General features: G+C 41.2%; 5 protein-coding genes across 5 annotated transcripts in view; 2 read left to right on the top strand and 3 right to left on the bottom strand.

The window, feature by feature from the left end:
- HDAC1 (histone deacetylase 1) overlaps positions 1–21,191 on the top strand; it is a 114,231-nt gene that overhangs the window by 82,591 nt on the left and 10,449 nt on the right. The gene's annotated exons all lie outside the window — the stretch shown is intronic.
- On the top strand, positions 4,275–14,134 carry FASN1 (Fatty acid synthase 1). The gene is made up of 6 exons (XM_066394595.1): positions 4,275–4,450; positions 6,368–6,703; positions 6,754–7,254; positions 7,420–13,367; positions 13,430–13,669; positions 13,761–14,134. The coding sequence occupies exons 2-6, from the start codon at positions 6,379–6,381 to the stop codon at positions 13,875–13,877; spliced, it is 7,131 nt and encodes a 2,376-aa protein (XP_066250692.1). The 5' UTR covers positions 4,275–4,450; positions 6,368–6,378; the 3' UTR covers positions 13,878–14,134.
- LOC136411765 (2-oxoglutarate and iron-dependent oxygenase domain-containing protein 3-like) lies at positions 14,502–16,137 on the bottom strand. Its single transcript, XM_066394457.1, has 7 exons — positions 15,864–16,137; positions 15,677–15,795; positions 15,451–15,624; positions 15,133–15,283; positions 14,935–15,079; positions 14,696–14,875; positions 14,502–14,636 (listed from the first exon to the last, which is right to left on the bottom strand). The coding sequence occupies exons 1-7, from the start codon at positions 15,971–15,973 to the stop codon at positions 14,541–14,543; spliced, it is 975 nt and encodes a 324-aa protein (XP_066250554.1). The 5' UTR covers positions 15,974–16,137; the 3' UTR covers positions 14,502–14,540.
- Swt1 (Swt1 RNA endoribonuclease) lies at positions 16,554–18,849 on the bottom strand. Its single transcript, XM_066394485.1, has 7 exons — positions 18,251–18,849; positions 18,076–18,192; positions 17,886–18,020; positions 17,647–17,836; positions 17,207–17,596; positions 16,811–17,144; positions 16,554–16,759 (listed from the first exon to the last, which is right to left on the bottom strand). The coding sequence occupies exons 1-7, from the start codon at positions 18,814–18,816 to the stop codon at positions 16,602–16,604; spliced, it is 1,890 nt and encodes a 629-aa protein (XP_066250582.1). The 5' UTR covers positions 18,817–18,849; the 3' UTR covers positions 16,554–16,601.
- On the bottom strand, positions 19,171–21,051 carry Reg-2 (Rhythmically expressed gene 2). Its single transcript, XM_066394212.1, has 3 exons — positions 20,343–21,051; positions 20,024–20,291; positions 19,171–19,969 (listed from the first exon to the last, which is right to left on the bottom strand). Exons 1-3 carry the CDS (start codon positions 20,558–20,560, stop codon positions 19,670–19,672), a joined length of 786 nt encoding a protein of 261 aa, XP_066250309.1. The 5' UTR covers positions 20,561–21,051; the 3' UTR covers positions 19,171–19,669.

The following is a 21,191-nucleotide window of genomic DNA, read 5'->3' on the forward strand; positions in this document are numbered from 1 at the left end:
GCCTCAATTTTCATGAAAACAATGGTGGTTCCAGTGTCTACAATTTCCACAAATATTCAAAATGTATAGTGATAATAACCGACAACTTATTTTTCTTCCACATCTTGTCGATTTTCAATTCTAGGAGGATGAGATGAATTTTTTCGGTCTCACGACGACTGAAACGTGATTCCCTTAATAATTCAATTTGAACATGGAGTGACATATTTCTTTTATTTAACTTTTTCATTTAATTATGAAATGTCAATTAGCTTTGCCGTTTTCACTTTATATGCACTCATAAGTTTGGTAGTTGCCAAAAACAGAAAACCGAAGTGAATGCGGTCATAAAATACTTCTTTATCAAAGATTTAATCTCAACAGAAGTGAAAGTTGAGTTAGATTCTACATTAGGCAAGTCATACCCATTATTTTCCACTGTTAAACTATGGGTTGCGGACTTCATGCATAACAGAACCAGTACAAAAGATGCCACACGTTCGGGAAGGCCAAAATTAGCTAACACTGAAGAACTCGTCCAAAAAGCGTACCAAATCGTCTTAGGTGACCGGAGATTGAAATTGGTTCAAATTGCTAATGCCGTGGGAATATCTAAAGAGTAGACATATCATATCCTAACCAAATTTTCAGACATGAGAAAGCTGTCTGCAAGGTGGGTGCTGTGTCTGTTGACACCCCAACAAAAACTGACTCACGCAAACATTTTGCCTCAATGTTTGAACATGTTTCGAAAAAATCAGACTGATTTTCTGCGTCGTTTCATTACTATGAATGAAACGTGGATTCATCATTATTTATCAGAAACCAAGGAGCAGTCCCGACAGTGGACAGCAAAGCATGAACCCGTTAAAAAATAAAGCCAAAACTGTTCCATCAGCTGGAAAGATTATGGCGAGTGTGTTTTGGGATTCCAAAGGGATTCTTCTTACTGATTCTCTTTCAAAAGGAAAAACCATCAGCGGAGCATATTATTTAAACCTCCTAAAAGAAGTACATCGAAGAATTTTGGAGAAACGACCTGGTTTGGCCAAAAAGAAAATCCTGTTCTATCAGGATAACGCACCATGTCACAAGTCTCATGCCGTGATGGATAAAATTAAACAGTTCGGTTTTCAATTACTGTCACATGCATCCTACTCACCAGATATGGCTCCTTCCGATTTCAGTTTGTCCCCCGAATTTGAAAAAGTCTTGCTGGTAAGAAATTTGAGTCAGATGCTGAAGTGATATCCGCAACTAATGCGTATTTTGAAGAGTTGGACAAATCTTTTTATAACAATGGCATAAAGGCCTTAGAGTATCGTTGGGCTAAGTGCATTGAACTTCAAGGAGACTATGTAGAAAAATAAAATGTTAATGCCACCAATTTTAAATTGTTTTATTTTCGAGGCCGAAAACATTTCGTCCCATCCTCGTATCTACGCACGTCCTTAATTTCATTCAAATCGATTTACAAACCCGAAATTATGATCATTCAATACTTTTGAAACTTCGTGGCGTAGATACTTGCTATATTTAGTTCAGCAATTATTTGCTTCTTGGTACTATAGTGATCTCACGCTAAGGCTGTTAAATAATTTTTTTTCAAAACCTCTACACGAATTTTCACACGTATTCTTTTCCATTAGTTGTATGACCCTGATTTTTTGGATTCGCTAGCGTTTTTCTGAGATTTGTGTGTTTTTGAAATACAAAGAACCCTTCTAATTATGGGCATATCCGGTGAGCACCTTGGCGCAAATAAGCAATTCCATATTTTGCCGAGACAACAAACACGCAAGTCGGTCTCGACGGTCTAGACAAACATCATCTGATATAAGACTTTTTCATCATTCCCCTAGGGGTCAGGAGAAGCATTATCGAGCATGAAACGAGCACCTGATGCAAGAGCAAGTGATACATGTTGTGACACCACAAGATCACTTTCGGGATCACTATCGTCGACCGGGCAAATTCTTACTCCAGAACCTGCTTCACGCAAATAAAATAAAGATAAGCAAGACTTGAGTAACAATTAGTAATCTGTGACTGTGGTGTGGTGTAATCTCTGACCCCCATATACCCGCTTCGAAGTTTATTTCTAGTTGGACGAAAAGCTGCTTTTAAATACGTATTTAAAAAATGTATAATTTGGTATTAAAATGTAATTTATTTTACAACCAAACTTTTGCTTGTAGTTTTGACGTAAAAGACATGTTTGGTTTGTTTAACGATGTGAAATTAACGAATTAAAGTTGTTCATTAGCGTAAGTGGTCGTTATAAACCACCCATAGTCGTCCTTTTTAATTACGGAATAATCGATCTATAGGATCACTTCAAGGGATTCGGGAAGCGGTGCTAATGCAAAGGGATAAGTCTGTCTTCTAACGGAGAAACTCGTCATGAAGAAAACTACGGAGGATTGAAATGAAGAGACTGTACTTTTCCTCAATTCTACGCTGCTGATGTGCACTTAGTACGGTGTACAACGGTATAAAACGAAAAAGAGAAGATAAATAACGTGCCGAATTAGACCTCTGTGAATGGCTCAAACACGTGGCGTGACTGAAGCCGTTCATGTCTGAGGAACTACAATTAAAGGAAAATTGTTGGCATGGAAATCGTAAGCGCAACAAGACGCAGGGGACAATGTTTTGATCTTGAATAGGCCAAATATTGTGACATAATTCGCAACTTATGCAACAATTTACAAGTCAGTTTTGTTGACATTCGCTTGATTTCAATATTAATCGACAAGTTTACATCAGAGGGGTCTTCATCCGCCTAGATAACATCAACTAAATCTGCATTTTTTTCGAGTCGTGCATAACAGACCAGTGCTATATAAATAAATAAACGTGTATTTTTGTGGGTTACCGCGACTTTCACTGGATTCAATGTCAATGTCAATACAAAAGGAAGCCATAGAAATAAGGTGTTTAAGGTTGCTACAGATTTTTTTCAACTGAAGTGTTGTTTTCACAGCGGTCGCTCAAATTACGGAATAATACTGTCACTAATTTGGTTGTCTTTATCAGAAAACAAATCACACAAGTTGACTGAAATGGGAAATCCTGCCCGGAGCTGGAATTGGGATTACGCCGATTCTTTGCTTCCTCACAGAAACTTTTTCGGCCTTCAAACCATTAGACTTTAACCGTCATTAACTACATGTTAGTAAACTTTTGAATTAATTAGTATCACTCTTATCGCTCATAAGTTGGATAATCATAAACAAATGAGAACGCGTGTTTCAATTCCAGCTACGAGGTGGACCTCAAAGTTCTCACTAAAATTAAATTAAAAAAAGGTTTCTAAACGACGCATTTTTTGAAATTTTCTCAGGAAACCAGAGTCGCGTAAAGTTACAAGGACATAAAAACTGGTAGACTCTATTTTGTGAACTGCACCTCAATAAACGCTGAGTAAAGGAGAGGCACTTCGAAAAAGATCGAATTAAAACTCATTGAATTTAATCCTCCATTCTCGGATAGATATATAAGAAAATTTTCGCGACAAAAAACGACTCTTGGAATCTTCTAGATCTCAGCGATAGAAAATTCAGTTTTGAACAAAAGGAAGATGCATGGAAGTTCAAGGCGTAGCAGAGATAAAAAAATGTGTTGAATTTTCTGTTTTCCTTGGAACTATGGAACTCGGACAATTCGCATCAATTAACAAGTAATTAAGGCGAAACAAGTTTCCCAATAGACAACTACGCCTCTAGAACCAGCTTAGAATGTTTTGTTTAAACTGCTATTTGCCAAATAATACAAAGTGCGAAAGTAGTGCACGGGAAAATAAGATTTAGCGTATACGACTTGACAATGTCAGACAGAAGAAAGACTTCCCAAGAGCATCAATTTGGTTTACTTTTACAGAAGTATATAGTAGAAGAGATGAGTCTTGTAAATTGTTTTGATTAATGTAAATAGGGAAGAATCGAGGCAAAACGAGCAAAATTGGGATATATAAAAAGATTACTGAAAAATTTCTATGTGAAGGATAAGATTAATTTCAGAACATTGATGTCGGCACCTTATCAGCACTAGGAAGTAGAGGGATTATTGATAACTATTAGACATTTTTCTCGATTTACACTAATTGTCTACTTTTAAGAAGTACCCGGTACAATTACTTCCCAAGGCACACTCAGCTGATACACAGATCCGTAGCGGCGTCCACGATTCTTTCATGTGAGTATCGACCGGCAATTTTTCGGCACGATGCCGGCACGCAATTGGCCGATTCGGATCGCGCCACCGCATACCCATAAAGTGGCGCGTTCCGGCCCCGAATCGCACAGTCGCGTCCTGAAATCGCGCCATTACGAACCAGCCCTTAAGGCGGCTTATCGTCCTGCGAAGCATTTTTTCAATCGGAAATTTCTTTCGAAAAAGGCTGTGATAGTGGTCATTTATGGACTTACGTGGTAATACCGTTTGGAATTCTTCGCATTTATTCCCAAAGGTACGTAGGTGTTTGGATTTGGCTTTAATGCGGTGTGGTTTATGGATTTTTTTTAAGTGTGTTATTTGTAATGGCACGTTGTGTATTTACCTTTCGATCTAAAATGAGCTTTAATTTATTGGTTCAGACGGGTGCGAGGAGATTTTGCTAATATTAGGCTATGTGGAAGGCATGGGCAAGAGCGATGATTAATTGATTAAAACAGATCAAAGCCAGTCAAAATAGATCAATATTGAGATCAATACAGCTATGTGAAATGGTGATGGTTTTGGCTGCATTTCTAGGCACATAGCATGAGAATGCAAATGAGATCACTTACCCCTTAAATTGCAAGCAATGGCATTTCTGCAGCTTTGAAGACTGCCAGCAAATATTTTGTTACACCATGTCACCCAATATTTATCCAGCCTTTAACAGTGTTCGAGGATCTTTGGCTGTTTGTTTTGGAAGGCAGTAGATACTTATCATAAAATAATTATAGCAATAAGAAGGGTTAAGTGAGCAACTAACCATAAAAGTTCTTCACAGTTTTCTTGCAAAAATTTAGTGTAGAAAATAGGATTTCCAATACACGTATTGCCTTGAAACTCAATAAAATAGGTTTGTGTATGGAGCAACCCTTTGCTCAGAAATAGCTGAAGCTCCATAAAAACACAGGAGGGCTTCTTGTCTTTGAAAAGGCACATTTTTACCTTATTTTCTTATGTACTTTTCAGGTAGTTTTTAAAAGCTGCGAAAGCTCTTTAATTTCTGGAACAATCTGTCAAGGTCAAGAGAGCGCCCTCACTCAGGCACGCAATTAACTAATTCCGTTATTTTTTTGTTTTTGGTCCTTTGGATTGTGTTTTTGTTCCCCGACAAGTTTTAGCCTTTAGTTATTTCTTCAGCCGGTTTTCATAGCCAAAAACTCGTCTATCTGCATTTCTCAATTCACCAGGTCCAGGCAGGTATTCTTCTGCGGCCCTCAGGACTTGTTCGAAGGCGGGAAAGGGGCCTCAGTGAAAATCCGTTTTTTAGGAAAAACACATCTCCAGCTATTAACTCAACTGTTTCTAACCATGAATTTATTAACGTTAAGCACTTTACACACGTTTTTGACTGGGAAAACTTGCATTTTCCCTGAAAATTATCTGAAAGCTTCCCCGCGTCTTTAACAATCAAACTGGCTTCTGCCATTTTTTATACAATCTGATGCTTGCTTCTCATTGGTTCGGCTAGCATTGCGTCACGTTCGTGGCCTACTGTGTTTTGTTTTGTTTCATTTTTTTAAAGAGAGATGGGTGCGTGTTGTTGTCCTGCGTTATTAAGTCGACCAGGATTGTTAGTTTATGGTGTTGACAAATGTACACCGGGTCGACCTTGTTAAGTCCGGCACCCCTTAGAAATTTGTGTGTTTAAAGTTGTTTTACATCGGTACATGTACCTCATCGTTATTGGTATTGGAAGTACCATAAAAGCTAACACACACGCCATACACAATTAATTTTAATTGCTCATCAATACACTTCGCATGATGAATGATGACAGAGTATTAACATCGCTTAAAAACAGGTAACAATTATGAATAATCCGTTATAGGAAAATTCTAAATCCATCTCTGTGGAGCGCCTACAAGTCTGGCGTACAGAAACCAAAAGCACACGGGGAATGCTTTGCATACAATATTACACAATATTATTCGCGTAATCAAGGTGTTTATCAACATTCATCGAAGTTCAATGCTACACGGCCTCGATTAATCAACTATACTCGTTACGGTTATATTATGCTTCGCCAAATCATTGTGGGTAAATACCGAATCGGCCAAACGCGCAGTAAGCTAATACAAACTCAGGATGGTTTAAAATCCACAACAATAGCCGAATAAGTCCCTATTTACCAGCATTGTTCAGCAATTGAGCTTATTTTCAATTGCAGATAAACTAGAGATGCCTGCTAGAGCAGACACCCCCGTCCAGAACGGCTTCACCATCACCGACGATGTGGTGATTTCGGGAATCTCAGGACGTCTCCCAGAAAGCGACTCCATTGAAGAGTTCAAGCAACAGCTCTTTGATGGGGTGGACTTGGTCACGGACGACCCTAGGAGGTGGCCTTCGGGGCTCTATGGGTTGCCTACTAGAACTGGGAAGATTAAGGATCTATCCAAATTCGATGCTTCGTTTTTCGGAGTGCATGCCAAGCAGGCCCATGTCATGGACCCCCAGCTTAGAATGCTTCTGGAGCTCACACATGAAGCTATTGTCGATGCTGGTAAGTCTCTTGTTCCCACTCCCACTCAATGTAACTAATAATATGTGTAGGTATCAACCCCAATGAGGCTAAAGGCTCCCGCACAGGAGTCTTCATCGGAGTCTCAGACTCGGAATCGAGTGAGTTTTGGACCAGTCAAGACCCAGATACCATCACTGGTTACGGTTTAACTGGATGCTGCAGAGCTATGTTCCCCAACAGAATTTCCTACACTTTTGACTTCAAAGGACCAAGTTACGCCATTGACACTGCCTGTTCCAGCTCTCTGTTTGCTTTCCAGCAAGCAGTCAACGCCATTAAAACCGGACAATGCGATTCTGCTATTGTGGGAGGAGTTAATTTGCTTTTGAAACCCACATCATCGCTACAGTTCCACAGATTAAGCATGTTGTCCCCCCAGGGAATGTGTAAAGCTTTCGACGCTTCGGGGAACGGATATGTAAGGTCTGAAGCGGCTGTGGTGGTGTATTTGACCAGGGTCTCAAGTGCCAAGAGGATTTATGCCACTATCTTGGGAGCCAAGACGAATACTGATGGAAATAAGGAACAAGGTAAGAGAGGACAATCAATGAGGTGGAATTGAGAGAAGTAAGGGTAAATTTTTCTCGGATAGTTCAGTATCACTCAGGCGATTTTCCCCCATTTTTAGCATCCTCTTTGCTCCCCCGTATTTGGTATCTAATAAAATAAATTGTAACCTCATGCATCTTCCACAGGAATCACTTTCCCATCTGGAGCAATGCAGAATCGCCTCATCCGGGAAACATTCGAAGAAACCGGAGTGAACCCGCACGACGTAGTCTACGTGGAAGCCCACGGAACCGGGACCAAAGTGGGAGACCCACAAGAAGTCAATTCAATAGCTGACTTTTTCTGCAAGAACCGCTCCACACCTCTATTGATTGGCTCGGTAAAGTCCAACATGGGACACTCAGAGCCAGCTTCAGGACTATGTTCTTTAGCGAAAATCGTCATAGCCATGGAGAGTGGGGTCATCCCTCAAAACCTCCACTTTCAGAGCCCCAACAAAGACATCCCTGCATTGAATGATGGACGATTGAAGGTGGTTTCTGAGAACATACCGTGGAACGGTGGGATTATTGCTCTGAATTCCTTTGGTTTCGGCGGGGCCAACGCGCACATTATATTAAAATCTAACCCTAAACCTAAGCAAAACTGGCCCTTAGGGGTTGTTCCCAGGGTGATTGGAGTATCTGGACGAACCGAGGCGGCGGTGAAAAACTTCTTAAGTAATGCTCATAAGCATAGGGAGGATGAGGAATTCCTGGCTTTAGTAGATCAAGTCCATTCGCACAACATTAACGGACATTTCTACAGGGGCTTTGCAGTGCTGAAAGATGAGCCTATAGTCGAGACCTCTCAAGTAGGGTCTGAGAGTAGGCCTGTTTGCTTTGTTTTCTCAGGAATGGGATCGCAGTGGCCCGGAATGGCGAAAGATTTAATGCAACTGGATGTCTTCAGACAAAGTATTGATAGGTGTTCAGCAGCTTTAAGACCTTATGGGATGAACTTGGAGGACATTATCGTCAACGGCACTAGTGACACTTTCGACAATGTTCTAAACTCCTTTGTATCAATTGCAGCCATGCAGGTCGCTTTAACAGATGTGCTCAAAACTATTCAAATTGAGCCTGATTTCATCGTTGGTCACTCAGTGGGAGAAGTGGGCTGTGCGTATGCAGATGGAACTCTCACGGCGGAGCAGGCAATCCTGGCTGCGTACAGCAGAGGGAGAGCGATCTTAGAGAGTAAATTAGCCCCAGGAGCAATGGCTGCAATAGGATTAACGTGGGAGGAAGCTAAGCAGAGGTGCCCCCCAGAGATAGTCCCTGCGTGCCACAACAGCGAAGACTCAGTTACTATTTCTGGCCCTCCAGATGCAATCAACAAATTTGTGGCTCAGCTCCAAGCAGAGAATGTCTTCGCTAAGGCTGTTAATAGCTCTGGAACAGCATTTCATAGCAAATACATTGCAGAGGCCGGTCCTCGATTACGCAAAGCTCTGGATGAAATCATCCCCAATCCCAAACCGAGGACTCAAAGATGGATTTCTTCATCAATCCCTGAGGCTGCCTGGAGCAGCGCCTTGGCCCAGCAATCCAGCGCGGCATATCACGTAAACAACCTCTTATCCCCGGTGTTGTTCCATGAGGCCTTGGCCCATGTCCCGAAAGACGTGATCGCGATTGAGGTGGCTCCCACGGGATTGCTGCAAGCCATCCTCAAGAGGGCCCTGGGGGCCAACGCCACCAACATCTCCCTGGTGAAACGAGGATATGAGGACAACGTTTCCTTCCTCACTTCTGCTTTGGGTAAAATTTATGCCGCTGGTGCGCAGCCGAAGCTAGGAAATTTGTACCATCAAGTGAATTTCCCTGTGAGTCGAGGAACGCCGATGATTAATTCTATGATCGAGTGGGACCATTCTGACGAGTGGTCAGTGGCCAGTTTTGCAGGCAAAAACTCTAGATCTGGAGAATTGGTTATTGATATTGACTTAAGTAAGGAGAGTGATAAGTATCTCTCTGGGCATGCAATCGACGGAAGGGTCTTATTCCCTGCAACTGGGTACCTCACTTTGGTTTGGAAGAGCTTTGCCAAGCTCAGGAACGAGGACTACGAGCAAATGCCTGTAGTAATAGAGAATGTGCAGTTCCACAGAGCTACAATAATGCCCAAAGAGGGCTCGGTGAAGTTTTTGATAAACATTTTTGAGGGCACAGGAGATTTCGAGCTATGCGAAGGGGGCTCCGTGGCCGTTACTGGCAAGATTTATGTGCCTGAAGATGTCACAAAAGAGAGTTTGAATCTTCCAAAACCTCTAGTGAAGCCCCAAACTGATGTACTAGACCTAGTCAAGGGGGATATCTACAAAGAGCTGCGCCTGCGTGGCTACGATTATGACGGCATTTTTCGGGGGATTACCAACAGCGATAATAGAGGCATCAGCGGGAAACTCAGCTGGGAGAACAACTGGATCAGCTTCATAGACACCATGCTTCAGTTCTCAATTTTAGGCCAAAATACTAGAGAGTTGTACCTACCCACCCGCCTACAGCGGGCATTTATTAACCCCAAAGAGCACTTAGAGGCAGTGAAAAACCTTGAGACGATTGAGGTGAATATGTACCGCAACATTGGGGTGATCAAGTCCGGGGGAATCGAGCTAAGGGGTATGAAGGCCAGCTTGGCGCCGAGGAGGCAGCAATCGCAAGCCACCCCTAAGCTTGAGAAATACCAATTTGTCCTTTTACAAAACACCTTTGTCGAAGATCTGGAGAGAGCCCGCTATAACGCGTTAACTGCGATCGCCCAATTGGTGCTAGAAAACTCCTCGGGAGCTTCAAAATTAAAGATCACAGAGTATTTGAATGAGAAACCGGTGGAGGCAGTTTTGCTTACTCAAATCACCGAGATACTTGAGGGCGAGCCGATGATTGCTGTGGACGCAAATGTGGTGTCTTCAGCCCCCGTTGACCCCTCGAGCTTGGAAGCATTCGGCATCAAGAATACTATCAGGGATGTAAAAACATCCTCCATTGACTCAAACGTGCATTTAGTAGTAATCAGCGACGCTTTAGCATACAACCAAACAGTCCTCATTGAGAACGCTAAAGGCTCAGTCAAAGAGGGCGGATTTGTACTTTTAGAGGAGGCCAAAGGCCCGGTGGACCGTCAGAGATTGTCAGATTTGTCCCTTGATGTTGTGAGCACCCAAACTACCCCCACGAAAACGTATATCCTCCTAAGGTCTTCTATAGAACCACAGGAAGATTCAATTATAATTCAGATTACTGAAAATGATTTTTCATGGGTGGAGCCATTGAAAGAAGCCATGGAGAAAGCTGAAAACACTAATACTAAGCTGTATGTGTACTCCTATGGGGAGCCTCTGACGGGACTGGTAGGGCTGGTAAACTGCTTAATTCGCGAGCCAATAGGAGGCAGCAAAGTGAGATCAGTGTTCATTCAAGATCCCACTGCCCCTAAGTTCAGCCTAAACTCATATAAAAACCAACTGAAACTTGACCTGGTTCAAAACGTCTTGAAAAATAACGTTTGGGGAACCTACAGACACCTTCAATTAGAGCAGAACTTTGACTCAGGTGCATTACAAGTGGAACATGCCTATATTAACACCTTAACTAGAGGGGACTTGGCCAGCTTGCGCTGGATTGAAGGGCCTTTGTCCTACTATAAGGGCGAAGACCCGATCACTGAACTATGTCATGTATATTACGCCCCTTTGAACTTCAGGGATATCATGTTGGCCACAGGAAAGCTGCCCCCCGATGCCCTTCCTGGAGACTTAGCGGGACAGGACTGTATCTTGGGATTAGAGTTTTCGGGAAGGGATAGCAAAGGTAGAAGAGTTATGGGAATGGTAGCTGCGAGATCGTTGGCCACTACGGTTTTAGCAGATCCATCATTTCTCTGGGAAATCCCGGAAAAATGGAGTTTAGAAGAAGCCGCAACGATCCCTGTGGTATATGGAACCAGCTATTACGCCCTATTGGTGAGGGGAAAGATGCAGAGCGGTGAATCTGTGCTGATTCATGCAGGGACTGGAGGGGTCGGACAAGCCTCCATAGCTATAGCTCTGCATATGGGGTGCAAAGTGTTCACCACCGTGTCAAGTCAAGCTAAAAGAGACTTTTTGAAAAAGACCTTCCCTCAGTTAACTGACGACAATATCGGGAACTCCCGAGATACCAGTTTTGAGCAATTGGTGCTGACTCAAACGAATGGAAAAGGGGTAGATTTGGTTTTAAATTCCTTGGCAGCAAATCAACTACAAGCGTCAGTGCGGTGCCTCGCGATAGGGGGGAGATTCCTGGAAATTGGCAAAGTAGATTTGAGCAACAACAGCCCCTTAGGCATGAGTGTTTTCCTGAAAAACACCACATTCCACGGAATCCTGTTGGACGCCCTATTTGACTCTGACAGTCCCGAAAAGAAGGAGGTCAGGCGGCTGGTTACTGAAGGAATTGCATCCGGGGCAGTGCGCCCGTTACCCAAGACGGTTTACAACGAAAATCAAGTCGAACAAGCTTTTAGATTCATGGCTTCTGGCAAACACATCGGGAAGGTTTTATTGCAAATTCGGGAAGAAGAGGGAAGAAACACTCAACAACCCGCGCTGAAGACCGTCCCTGCCATTCCGCGCAGCTACATGGACCCGGAGAAGAGCTATGTCCTAGTAGGAGGTCTGGGAGGATTTGGTTTGGAGTTGGCGGATTGGTTGGTGAAGCGAGGAGCCAGGAACATCGTTCTAACATCAAGAAGTGGGATTAAGACTGGATATCAGTCTCTGTGCATAAGAAGATGGAGAGAAAGCGGGGTGAAAGTGTTGGCTTCAACCTCGGATGCCACCACAGAAAAGGGGGCGAAGCGCCTGTTGGAAGAAGCGAATAATCTGGGCCCTGTGGGAGGCATCTTCAACCTGGCAGCAGTACTGCGAGATGCAATGTTCGACAACCAAACCGAAGCAGACTTCAAGACTGTCTGCAAACCTAAGGTGGACGGTGCTAAACAACTAGACGCAGCTTCAAGGCTCTTAGCCCCCCAATTAGACTACTTCGTCAATTTTTCGTCAGTTTCTTGTGGAAGGGGCAACATTGGACAAACCAACTACGGCCTTGCCAATTCCGCCATGGAGCGTATTGCCGAAGCACGGCAAAGTGCAGGCTTACCAGGAGTAGCTATTCAATGGGGGGCAATTGGAGATGTGGGGCTGATTTTGGAGACTATGGGAGGAATGAATGATACAGAAGTAGGGGGTACTTTGCCCCAGAGAATGCCCTCATGCTTGGTGACAATGGATACATTCCTGCAGCAGCCTCATCCTGTGGTGGCCAGTATGGTGCTGGCAGAAAAACGCAAAGCTACAGGTTCCACGCAGGTTAGTTTGACTGATGCTGTGGCCAATATTTTGGGGATTAAAGATTCAAGCAATGTAGCCCCCGTTGCCAGCTTGGCAGATTTGGGAATGGATTCTCTGATGGGGGCGGAAATCAAGCAAACTTTAGAGAGGAATTATGATTTGGTCCTCAGCGCTCAGGAGATTCGAGGCCTTACTTTCGGAAAGCTGCAGGAGCTCAGCAGTGGAAGCGGTAGCCTGCCGACAACGCAACAAAAACCTGAAGAAAATTTAGTGACATTCGAGAATATATTGGAAATTATGCCCAGCAAAACTGTAGTGCAAATTCCTAGTAAATCTACGGACAACAAGAAATCCCCAGTTTTCGTGGTGCACCCAATTGAAGGAGTTATAGACGCCTTAAGAGCCTTTTCAAAGAACATAGATTCCCCAGTTTTCGGGCTGCAGTGCACGGAAAATGCCCCTCTAGACACCATAGCAACTTTGGCCAAGTTTTACGTGCAAGAAGTACGAAACGTCCAATCACAGGGCCCCTACACCGTAGTGGGCTACTCCTTCGGAGCTGTAGTGGCTTTTGAAATGGGAGTTATCCTGGAGAAACAAGGAGAAAAGGTGCAGTTATTCTTCATTGATGGATCTCCCAGCTATGTAGCCACCCATACTGGAAAAGCTAGGTCGAAGATCCATCAAAGCGAAGCTGCGGAGCAAAGCGAGGCCATGTGCTACTTCATTTTGCAGTTCAAAGACGTAGACCAACAGAAGGTAGTTCGAGAAACTGAATACCTGATGTTCACGTTAAAAAAACTTAAAAAATTCCTTTATAGGTGGTTCAAGAGCTAACCAGTCTGAAATCCCTCTCCGAGAGAGTGACCAAGACTGTGGAGATTTTGAAAAAGGCTACGCCCTTCTCAGACGCGCAGGTAAGCGCAGCTGCCTTGAGCTTCTTCTTGAAGCTGAAGGCTGCAGATCAGTATCAGCCTCAAAACAAGTTTAACGGGCCAGTTACGCTGATCAAGGCCAAGGACAATTTTGTGGAATACGATGAGGATTATGGATTGTCAAAGGTCAGTTGGAAAATATATGAAATCTGATTCCAGCACGAATTCTGAGCTCAAACTTTAATGCACCTGAATAACTTTTTTTTATTTATCAAAGGTGTGTACGGCAAAGCCCCTAGTGGAAGTTCTCAGCGGCAACCACCGAAGCATCCTGACAGGCACCACCGTGCAACGAATAGCAGATATTCTACATCAGACTTTGTCGACGGTGTAGACTCTTTTTATTTTCCAAAGATATAAATAATGATAAAGATGTAAATCGCCCATGACACATTCCTCAATATTATTAAATAATAATTAATAAAGTAAGAAGAAGAGCTGTTTTATACTAGTTCCTATCAGATAGGAACGGAATTAGTTAGGTTTGTTTTGCTGTGCTGTATATAGTAGGGTAGCGTTAGCTTTAGCTGCTAGATAGTTTAATTTATTTTTCTAATAAAACATCGACAAGTTGCTGGACGTGTTAGATTACAGGATTAGGACTTGTTATGTAAGGTTTCTAGAGGGTTTTTGGATATGTTGCTTTATTCATTGATCCTCAAGGAGCACGATTGCCAAAACATTAATAAAACACGTTATTATATGATAAAAATCGTATTTTTTCTGTTAGGTGAGTTGAAATACGGAGTCTCATAAATAAACATAAAAGGCGAATTTGCGTGTAAACATACAAAACATGAAGCTGATTAATAGGAAAACTCGCGTCCAATCCTTGACAGTTTAGCGAATGAAAATTAAACAGTTTATTGAAAAAAAACATTAGACTCAAAAGACCGGGCCAAAAAGGAATATATCGTAGTAGTAGGAATTATCGTGTAGAATATGGTTTCTTTAAAGGCTTTTTTTTATTTCTTTTTCACAGATTTATTTCCCAATTTTACAAGTCTTTTTGAATAAAACTAGGATCACTAATCCTTTTATTCTGATCACAGGTAAACGATATGGTGATGGCGAACCTTTCCCCTTCAGTAACCTTTTTCCAAGGAAAACAAATTTTATAAGAAAATATACGTCCAACAATCACTTAAGTACCTTTTCAACAAAATGAGGGTTTTCCGCCCCGGAAGTGAACATTGATACTCGTCCTTTCCGCGGCTCCACAGTTACATTTGCCTGAGGACTGTCCAAATAAATAAACCGTCCCCCTTGAAAATCCTTGCTGTAGTCATTGAGGTAAAGCAGTGACGTGTAGTGGAAAGATTCATATGTGTGCTAAGAAAAAACAACATTTCACATGCTTTTATTATTTAGTCTTCCTAATTAGCTGGTACCTTATCTACATGAACGTGCCAATATTCATCATGAATGCTCACAGCAGCTTTTCCTGTGAGCCTTGAGAAAAACGTCGGATGTGTCAGGAAAAGTTTAGTCGTGTCCAATCCAAATGATTCTGCAATAGCTCTTTGTATTTTTTCCCTAAAATGTCCAAGTATGAAACATGAGAATAGCTTTAATTAGAAGGTCTTTACCGGACAGATCTGTAAATTTTCAAATCAGTCGGGGTGATAAAGTTCGTTTTCATGCTTTTATAGAAATTAATGAAATTTTCCCCATAAGATAATGCCCCAGAATGCAGGTCCATAATTGTTGCTCCTCCATTGGAACCACCCAAAGACATACCTGTTAATTTGTAAAAGTAACATTATGATTTGCAAATTTTTTTAAGATGGTGTCATGTTCTGAATATCAAGATGGCGTCTAAGTAAACTGCCGCCATCTTACGACAACTTAAAGCAAAAATGGATTGAAGATAATTCATGTGGAGCTGATGATATTCTGTATTATACCTCTTTTGGCCAACCACAGCAAAATATCTGCCTCATATTCGGTAATTATTCGATCACTGATAAAGCGACCACATTTCCTCGGAATGCAGCCAGTGTACTGTTTTATTTCATCCATATAAGATTTGTCACACTCCACATGATGCCCTCGCCCATCATATGTGTAATCAAATTTTGCTAAAACATTTTTTAGTTTATTCTGTGATAATAATAAATAACAAAAATATACCTAAAATTGTCTCTTTCCCACCTTTTGAGAAGTACCATACATAAATTAAGACCCCAATGATTATGATGATTCTACTAAATATTCTTTGCCCACTAAACTTTGGTAAGGGGCCATATTTACTAGGAATATGTTAAGAAGAAGGTAATATGAAGTAATGTTTAGGTAATAAGGGGTAATTGAAACTTACTAGGGGACACTTTTTCCCTTCAACTCGTCTTGTGCAGTTTCTTGGGGATGAAGCTTCGACGTTTCCTTAGCTTTATCCTGCCTTTTCCGGACCTTCAATTCAGTGCTCATTGTCCTTTATGTATAATACTTTAGCTATAACTATAGAGCCTTGGGGATTTCAAGAGGGACCAAGAAAATCAATATATTTGACTGAGGGGAAATGATCAAACTCGGTTAAATGGAGACTTCAAGATTATTATGATGATGAATAGAAGTGTTATATTTAATTGAAAAATAATTTTAATTTAAACTTTAGCTGAAAGCAAAATTATCAATAAACTTTGAGGTTATGGTAATTTGTAGGTGTATTTGAGGTTGCGTGATAAATAGTAACAAAGTTGACGACAGCAATACAATTTTTAAATATAAAAACCATTGTTCAAATGGTCCCATCTGAGGCAAGCGAAGTTACTATAGGAACAATTAAAATTATTCAAATAACGTTTTCGAGACAAATCTCTCTTCTTTTATTACAAATAATTTTAAAACAACAAAACGGTTGCCGCAATATCCTGATATTTTGGCGACCAGAAAGTTCTCTCCGACATTCGCTTGACGCGACGCAAAAATTGTCCAAATTAGCCATTTTTACTAAGCCTACGAATAGAATTTCGGACTCACGTACTTCTTTGAAATAAACCTTTTAAAAAATAAAGAATTCTATATTATTATTATTGCAACATTAATAGAAAACAATTTATAAAAAATCTAAAGTGTTATTATTGCTTTGAAAAATCCTATCCAATTCCATACATGCTCTTTTCACTTTTTGGTCAAACCCCTCAATGTCTTGCAGGTAAAACAGCAGCTCTTTAAATTTATTTAGCTGCTTTATGTCTGAATCTACCACACCGCCTGCAACACAAAACTATAAAATCTTTCTGTGATTCATCATCAAAAGCACACCTTTTTCTGAAACTAAGAGGAGTTCCTTAATAGTTTTAGAGCATTGTTTTAGCAACAACGTGCAAAAAACCGGGCTCCAATACCGTAGAAGCCGCTTTAGGCACTCATCAAAGCTCCAGGGCGCTCCTTTAAGTGATTCTATCCTGCTGTAATTCTCCCCATAAGCCTCTTGGCAACAATGTACAATTATCTCAGAAAGCAAATATTGTAATTTATCTTTTATTATGGTAAATTTGCCACATCTCAATCTTTTCAGGAAATCCTTACTTGGATACGCTTTGACTGTGTTTGTCATGGCTTTATTGCGCAAGTTAATATCATTGCTAAGTAATATCTGTAAATATAATACCTTGATAGTTTTGTATTGACGTTGATTTAAAGAATAATGTGACTTACCACAGAATCAAATTTGGTTTTAGCTTGAAGGCAACAGGCCAGTATTTTATCATCTGGGGATTTCCCAATGCCCAATTGCAAGCAACCATCCCCTACTGACTGGCCCACTACACGGGAATCAGACTCACTCAAAAGCTTATTAATGAACTTCTGAGCCACCAAGGCTGTAGACTTTAGATGCGACCCTGAGCGATCTTTATAATAATCCAGTTCTTGGAGAACCATAAATGGGATATAAATTACCAGCTTATGATGACCTGAAGAGACTTTGTAGTCTAGTAGCTCTTTTATTACTGCTAGATCATGCATAAACACATTTGTATCAACTACTATACTTGTGACTAATTCATTGCCAGGGAGTAACATTGCCGGTGGCATATTGGGGCTAGCCTGTAAAGCTTTCATAAGAAAAAGAACATCAAATTGTGTAAAAAATATACATCCCACTCCATGGAAGTGTCCTCCACTTGTTCAGTAAGTAACTCTGTTTTATTCATCAAAGTTTCATCTAAATTTACCATCAATGAATCACTAATATTGTCATCATTCCTCAGCTCAGCAGGCTGAGTGCTGTCAATCCAATTTTCCACAAAGGAAAAACTGGATCTCCCATCTTTGATTTTAGCTATTCTGAAGTTTCAATTAATTGCACTTTAAAAAGCTCAAAAATTTAACTCACCTATTGGCTAAACTATTTTGCTTATTTGGGCTGCTAGTTTTGGAAATTTTGGCATTGAAAATTGGGTTGATTTTAGAGGTAGTTTTGCTGGATATGTTTGGGCAAAATTCATTATCTGAAGAGCTGTGGCTGGACCTTTAAATATGAAGTAATTGAGGATTTGATTTAGTGATGCTAAAAAAAGCCCTACCTTCTAGATTGTGGCTCTTTAATAGGGGTCAGAGTGTTGGAGCTAATATCAGACAAATTATTTAAAGATTTTTCTTGGTCAGTCAACTCAGACACTACAATGAAGTTCTCAGAAAAACTGGAATAAATGAATTAAAGATTTCAACATAGTCCTTCTATAATGTTGGAGGACTTACTTAAAAGATTTGTTTGGAGTAGGCCATTCATCAATTTCTATTATACTGCCATCACTACCTTTTTCCACATTTGAACTTCTCTGCACCACTTTATTCTTGGGCGGAGTACTTTCAATTGAAATAATTGTACTATTACCCTTATCATTTGTATTCATACAACTCAGCTTCAGTTTATCTTTGATAGAACCTTTTTTAGAACTCAATACTTTAGTTTCATTCCATTCCCAGCTTGTTCCTGATGTGCTCGAACCAGCGTCATATTTGTACTTATCCTTGAGCTGGCTGTTTCCACAACTTCGACTCTTGCTACCTTTATATGACTTAATACTCTCGATATCAAAACTTGTTGTAGGTTTGACATTCGGTTGACTTCTTACAGCATCTCTTATAGATTTTTTAAGCTTTTGCAAACGATCAGCGGCAATGTTTTTACTGCTGCTTTTGATCACTTTGGATCCCTGCAGTAGGGGAACCTTGGATGACGTTAAGGATCGAGGCCGCATGCTGTGGGAGCTAAGACTCTCGTCGCAACGCCTTCTTTTCTTAGATTTACATCTTTCTGACATGGTTTAATGGCAGGAAAGTGGAAATTTTGATCACAATTACTAAATAAAGTGATTTGGTTTAAAACAAACAAACATTTAAGATTGAGGTTATGATCGCCTTGTAGAATGTTGATGAAAACGTCGCACCAGATTTAACTCCATAACATGTATCCTTTTTTAGAAATCAGGCAGAAAGGAATAAACCGAATTCGTATGGACAGGTATATCATAGATGGCTCTGCTAGGAGATTTATGGGGAGTCACTCAGTCGCCAAGAGGTCAAGAAATATGATAATCATTTGGCGATAATAAATAAAGATAAAAAGGAATTAATAAAAAAATAATTCATGGCTTTAATAAATATACATAACATTAAATATAATAGAAAAATATGTAATCCAGACAACCACTTACCGCAACATTTACGAAAGAAGATAACTTAAATGAAGATGAACTTTTTGATTCAGATCACCCTGTACAAATCCACCCAAATTCGAATTATGATAGGAACTCATAACAACCTCAAAATTTCACTAAAATTAAGGCGAAACTTTAATTCCACCGATAAGGGGCAATTAACTTTGACGTTCGAAAACTTCCAATGAGAGCCTTTTCTAAAACTGTCTCTATCACACACATTGCACTGCTCATAAGTCATCGCACTCATAATCCTCATTACAGGGAGTTTTCAGAATACCTTTAATTTGAGTTTCAATCTTAAGTATTCATAGAGTTCGAGTGAAAATTACTCTCTTCTGAGGGTTCTTTCGCCTACCTTATATACATCTACAGAGCGATCCAAATGCAACTTTAAACTTGAGGTAATCCCGGGAACAAAGTGTTAAATTACATACAGGGTGGGCCAGATATAAATTTAGTTAAGTTCCTGTTCGGGGGTTGGCAGTTTATCACCGGATTTCTTTAATAAATTCACGTGCAATTGATAGGCGCTCCCAAAGCAGTGAGCCAAGTCCACCTCTGGATGTTTCTCCTTTAGGTCTTTGTTGTCTCGGTCAGTGACAATAAAAGCGTTCCAGCCACTGTTTTTGGCCCCGTGGTAATCTAGGACCGGCCTATCCCCAATATGCAGGCACTCCGCGGGTTTTAAGTTGGGGAGTCGCGCATGATCCAGGGCTAAATCGAAGATTTTCTTATCAGGCTTCTCCACCCCCGCCTATGATTTATCGCATGAAAGGTGGGAAATAACTGATTGCGACTGCTACAATACCTCATAAGAGTTTATTGCAAACTCGAAATAGTGCTTCAGTTTGGTGTTCATTAAGATGGCTTCCAGCCTCGGATCGAAATTGCTCACCACCCCCATGGCAATTTTTTTGCTTCGTATGTAGGTCAAAATCCCTGGAACTCCATAGGCGTGCTGCCAGCAGGCGGTGGTTTTATACATTTCCAGCAAATGGCAAGCAATTTTCTCAAGTTTGCCTTCATCAAAGCGGAATTTCGAGGACTTGAAAGTCTCCCTCACCACCGTTTTCCACCTAAAATCAGTTTAATTAATTCAAAATTACGAAAATTACGCATTTTCTTACCAATTCTCCCAACCAAGTCCGGTCTTGAGGCCGAAATTCGGGTGCTCCAGGTTCATACGTCGCCACTGCTCTTTGAAGTTTCTGCTCAGAATATGATCATCGGCGACCACGCCGTACATAGCGCCGATCTCCCCGTATTGCTGCGCAGGGGCTGTGCGTAGTTTGAGAAGCGTCCCGGTAACATCAAACGTCACCAGGCGTATAGAGTTCAGGTTCATTTGAGCCTAATTTGAGGTCGAAACTGCACGATGTTGTCACCAGCACTGATGTTTTCTGGACACTCGAACAACATAATGAACGCTTGGGGCTCCAAAGGTTATTTCAAATGCGTGACGTAGCGGCTGTTTACCAGGCCATGTGGATAAGAACATATTTATACATACGAGCGCAAACAACATTAGTGAGAGCTAATTAGTTCTCGGCAGTTTTTCAAGGCGAGAGCGCTTATCTCGTTAAAAGCGAATTGTTGAACAAACAGCGGTGATGGGCAACAAAAGGGAAAACAGGGAAACAAACGCCTGATTGATAGTCTTATGTGGCGCTGAAAGCCTCCTTGTAAAGGACTCTTATTCCCTTAATAACAGTCAATTTGGTTGGGGAAAAGGATTTTGCTGCGCTCCCCTTTTCCGGACATGCGCCGAGGCCCTTTTTAGTAGGGGGGCAATTGTAGTCGTGCACAATTTGCAGCTGAATATGCGACAGAAAGGCAATTAAGGAATCCGCTATACAGGGTGTCGCCTAAATCGTGCGCCCGTCTGGAAATGCAGGGAAAACTCTATCCCTTTCAAGAAAAAAAAACCCACGATCCAAGCTGCCAAGCCTCTGTAGAAAAACGACAGAATCGAAAGC

Source organism: Euwallacea similis, chromosome 10, assembly GCF_039881205.1.
Source record: "Euwallacea similis isolate ESF13 chromosome 10, ESF131.1, whole genome shotgun sequence".
In the NCBI taxonomy this organism is placed as follows: Eukaryota; Metazoa; Arthropoda; class Insecta; order Coleoptera; family Curculionidae; genus Euwallacea; species Euwallacea similis.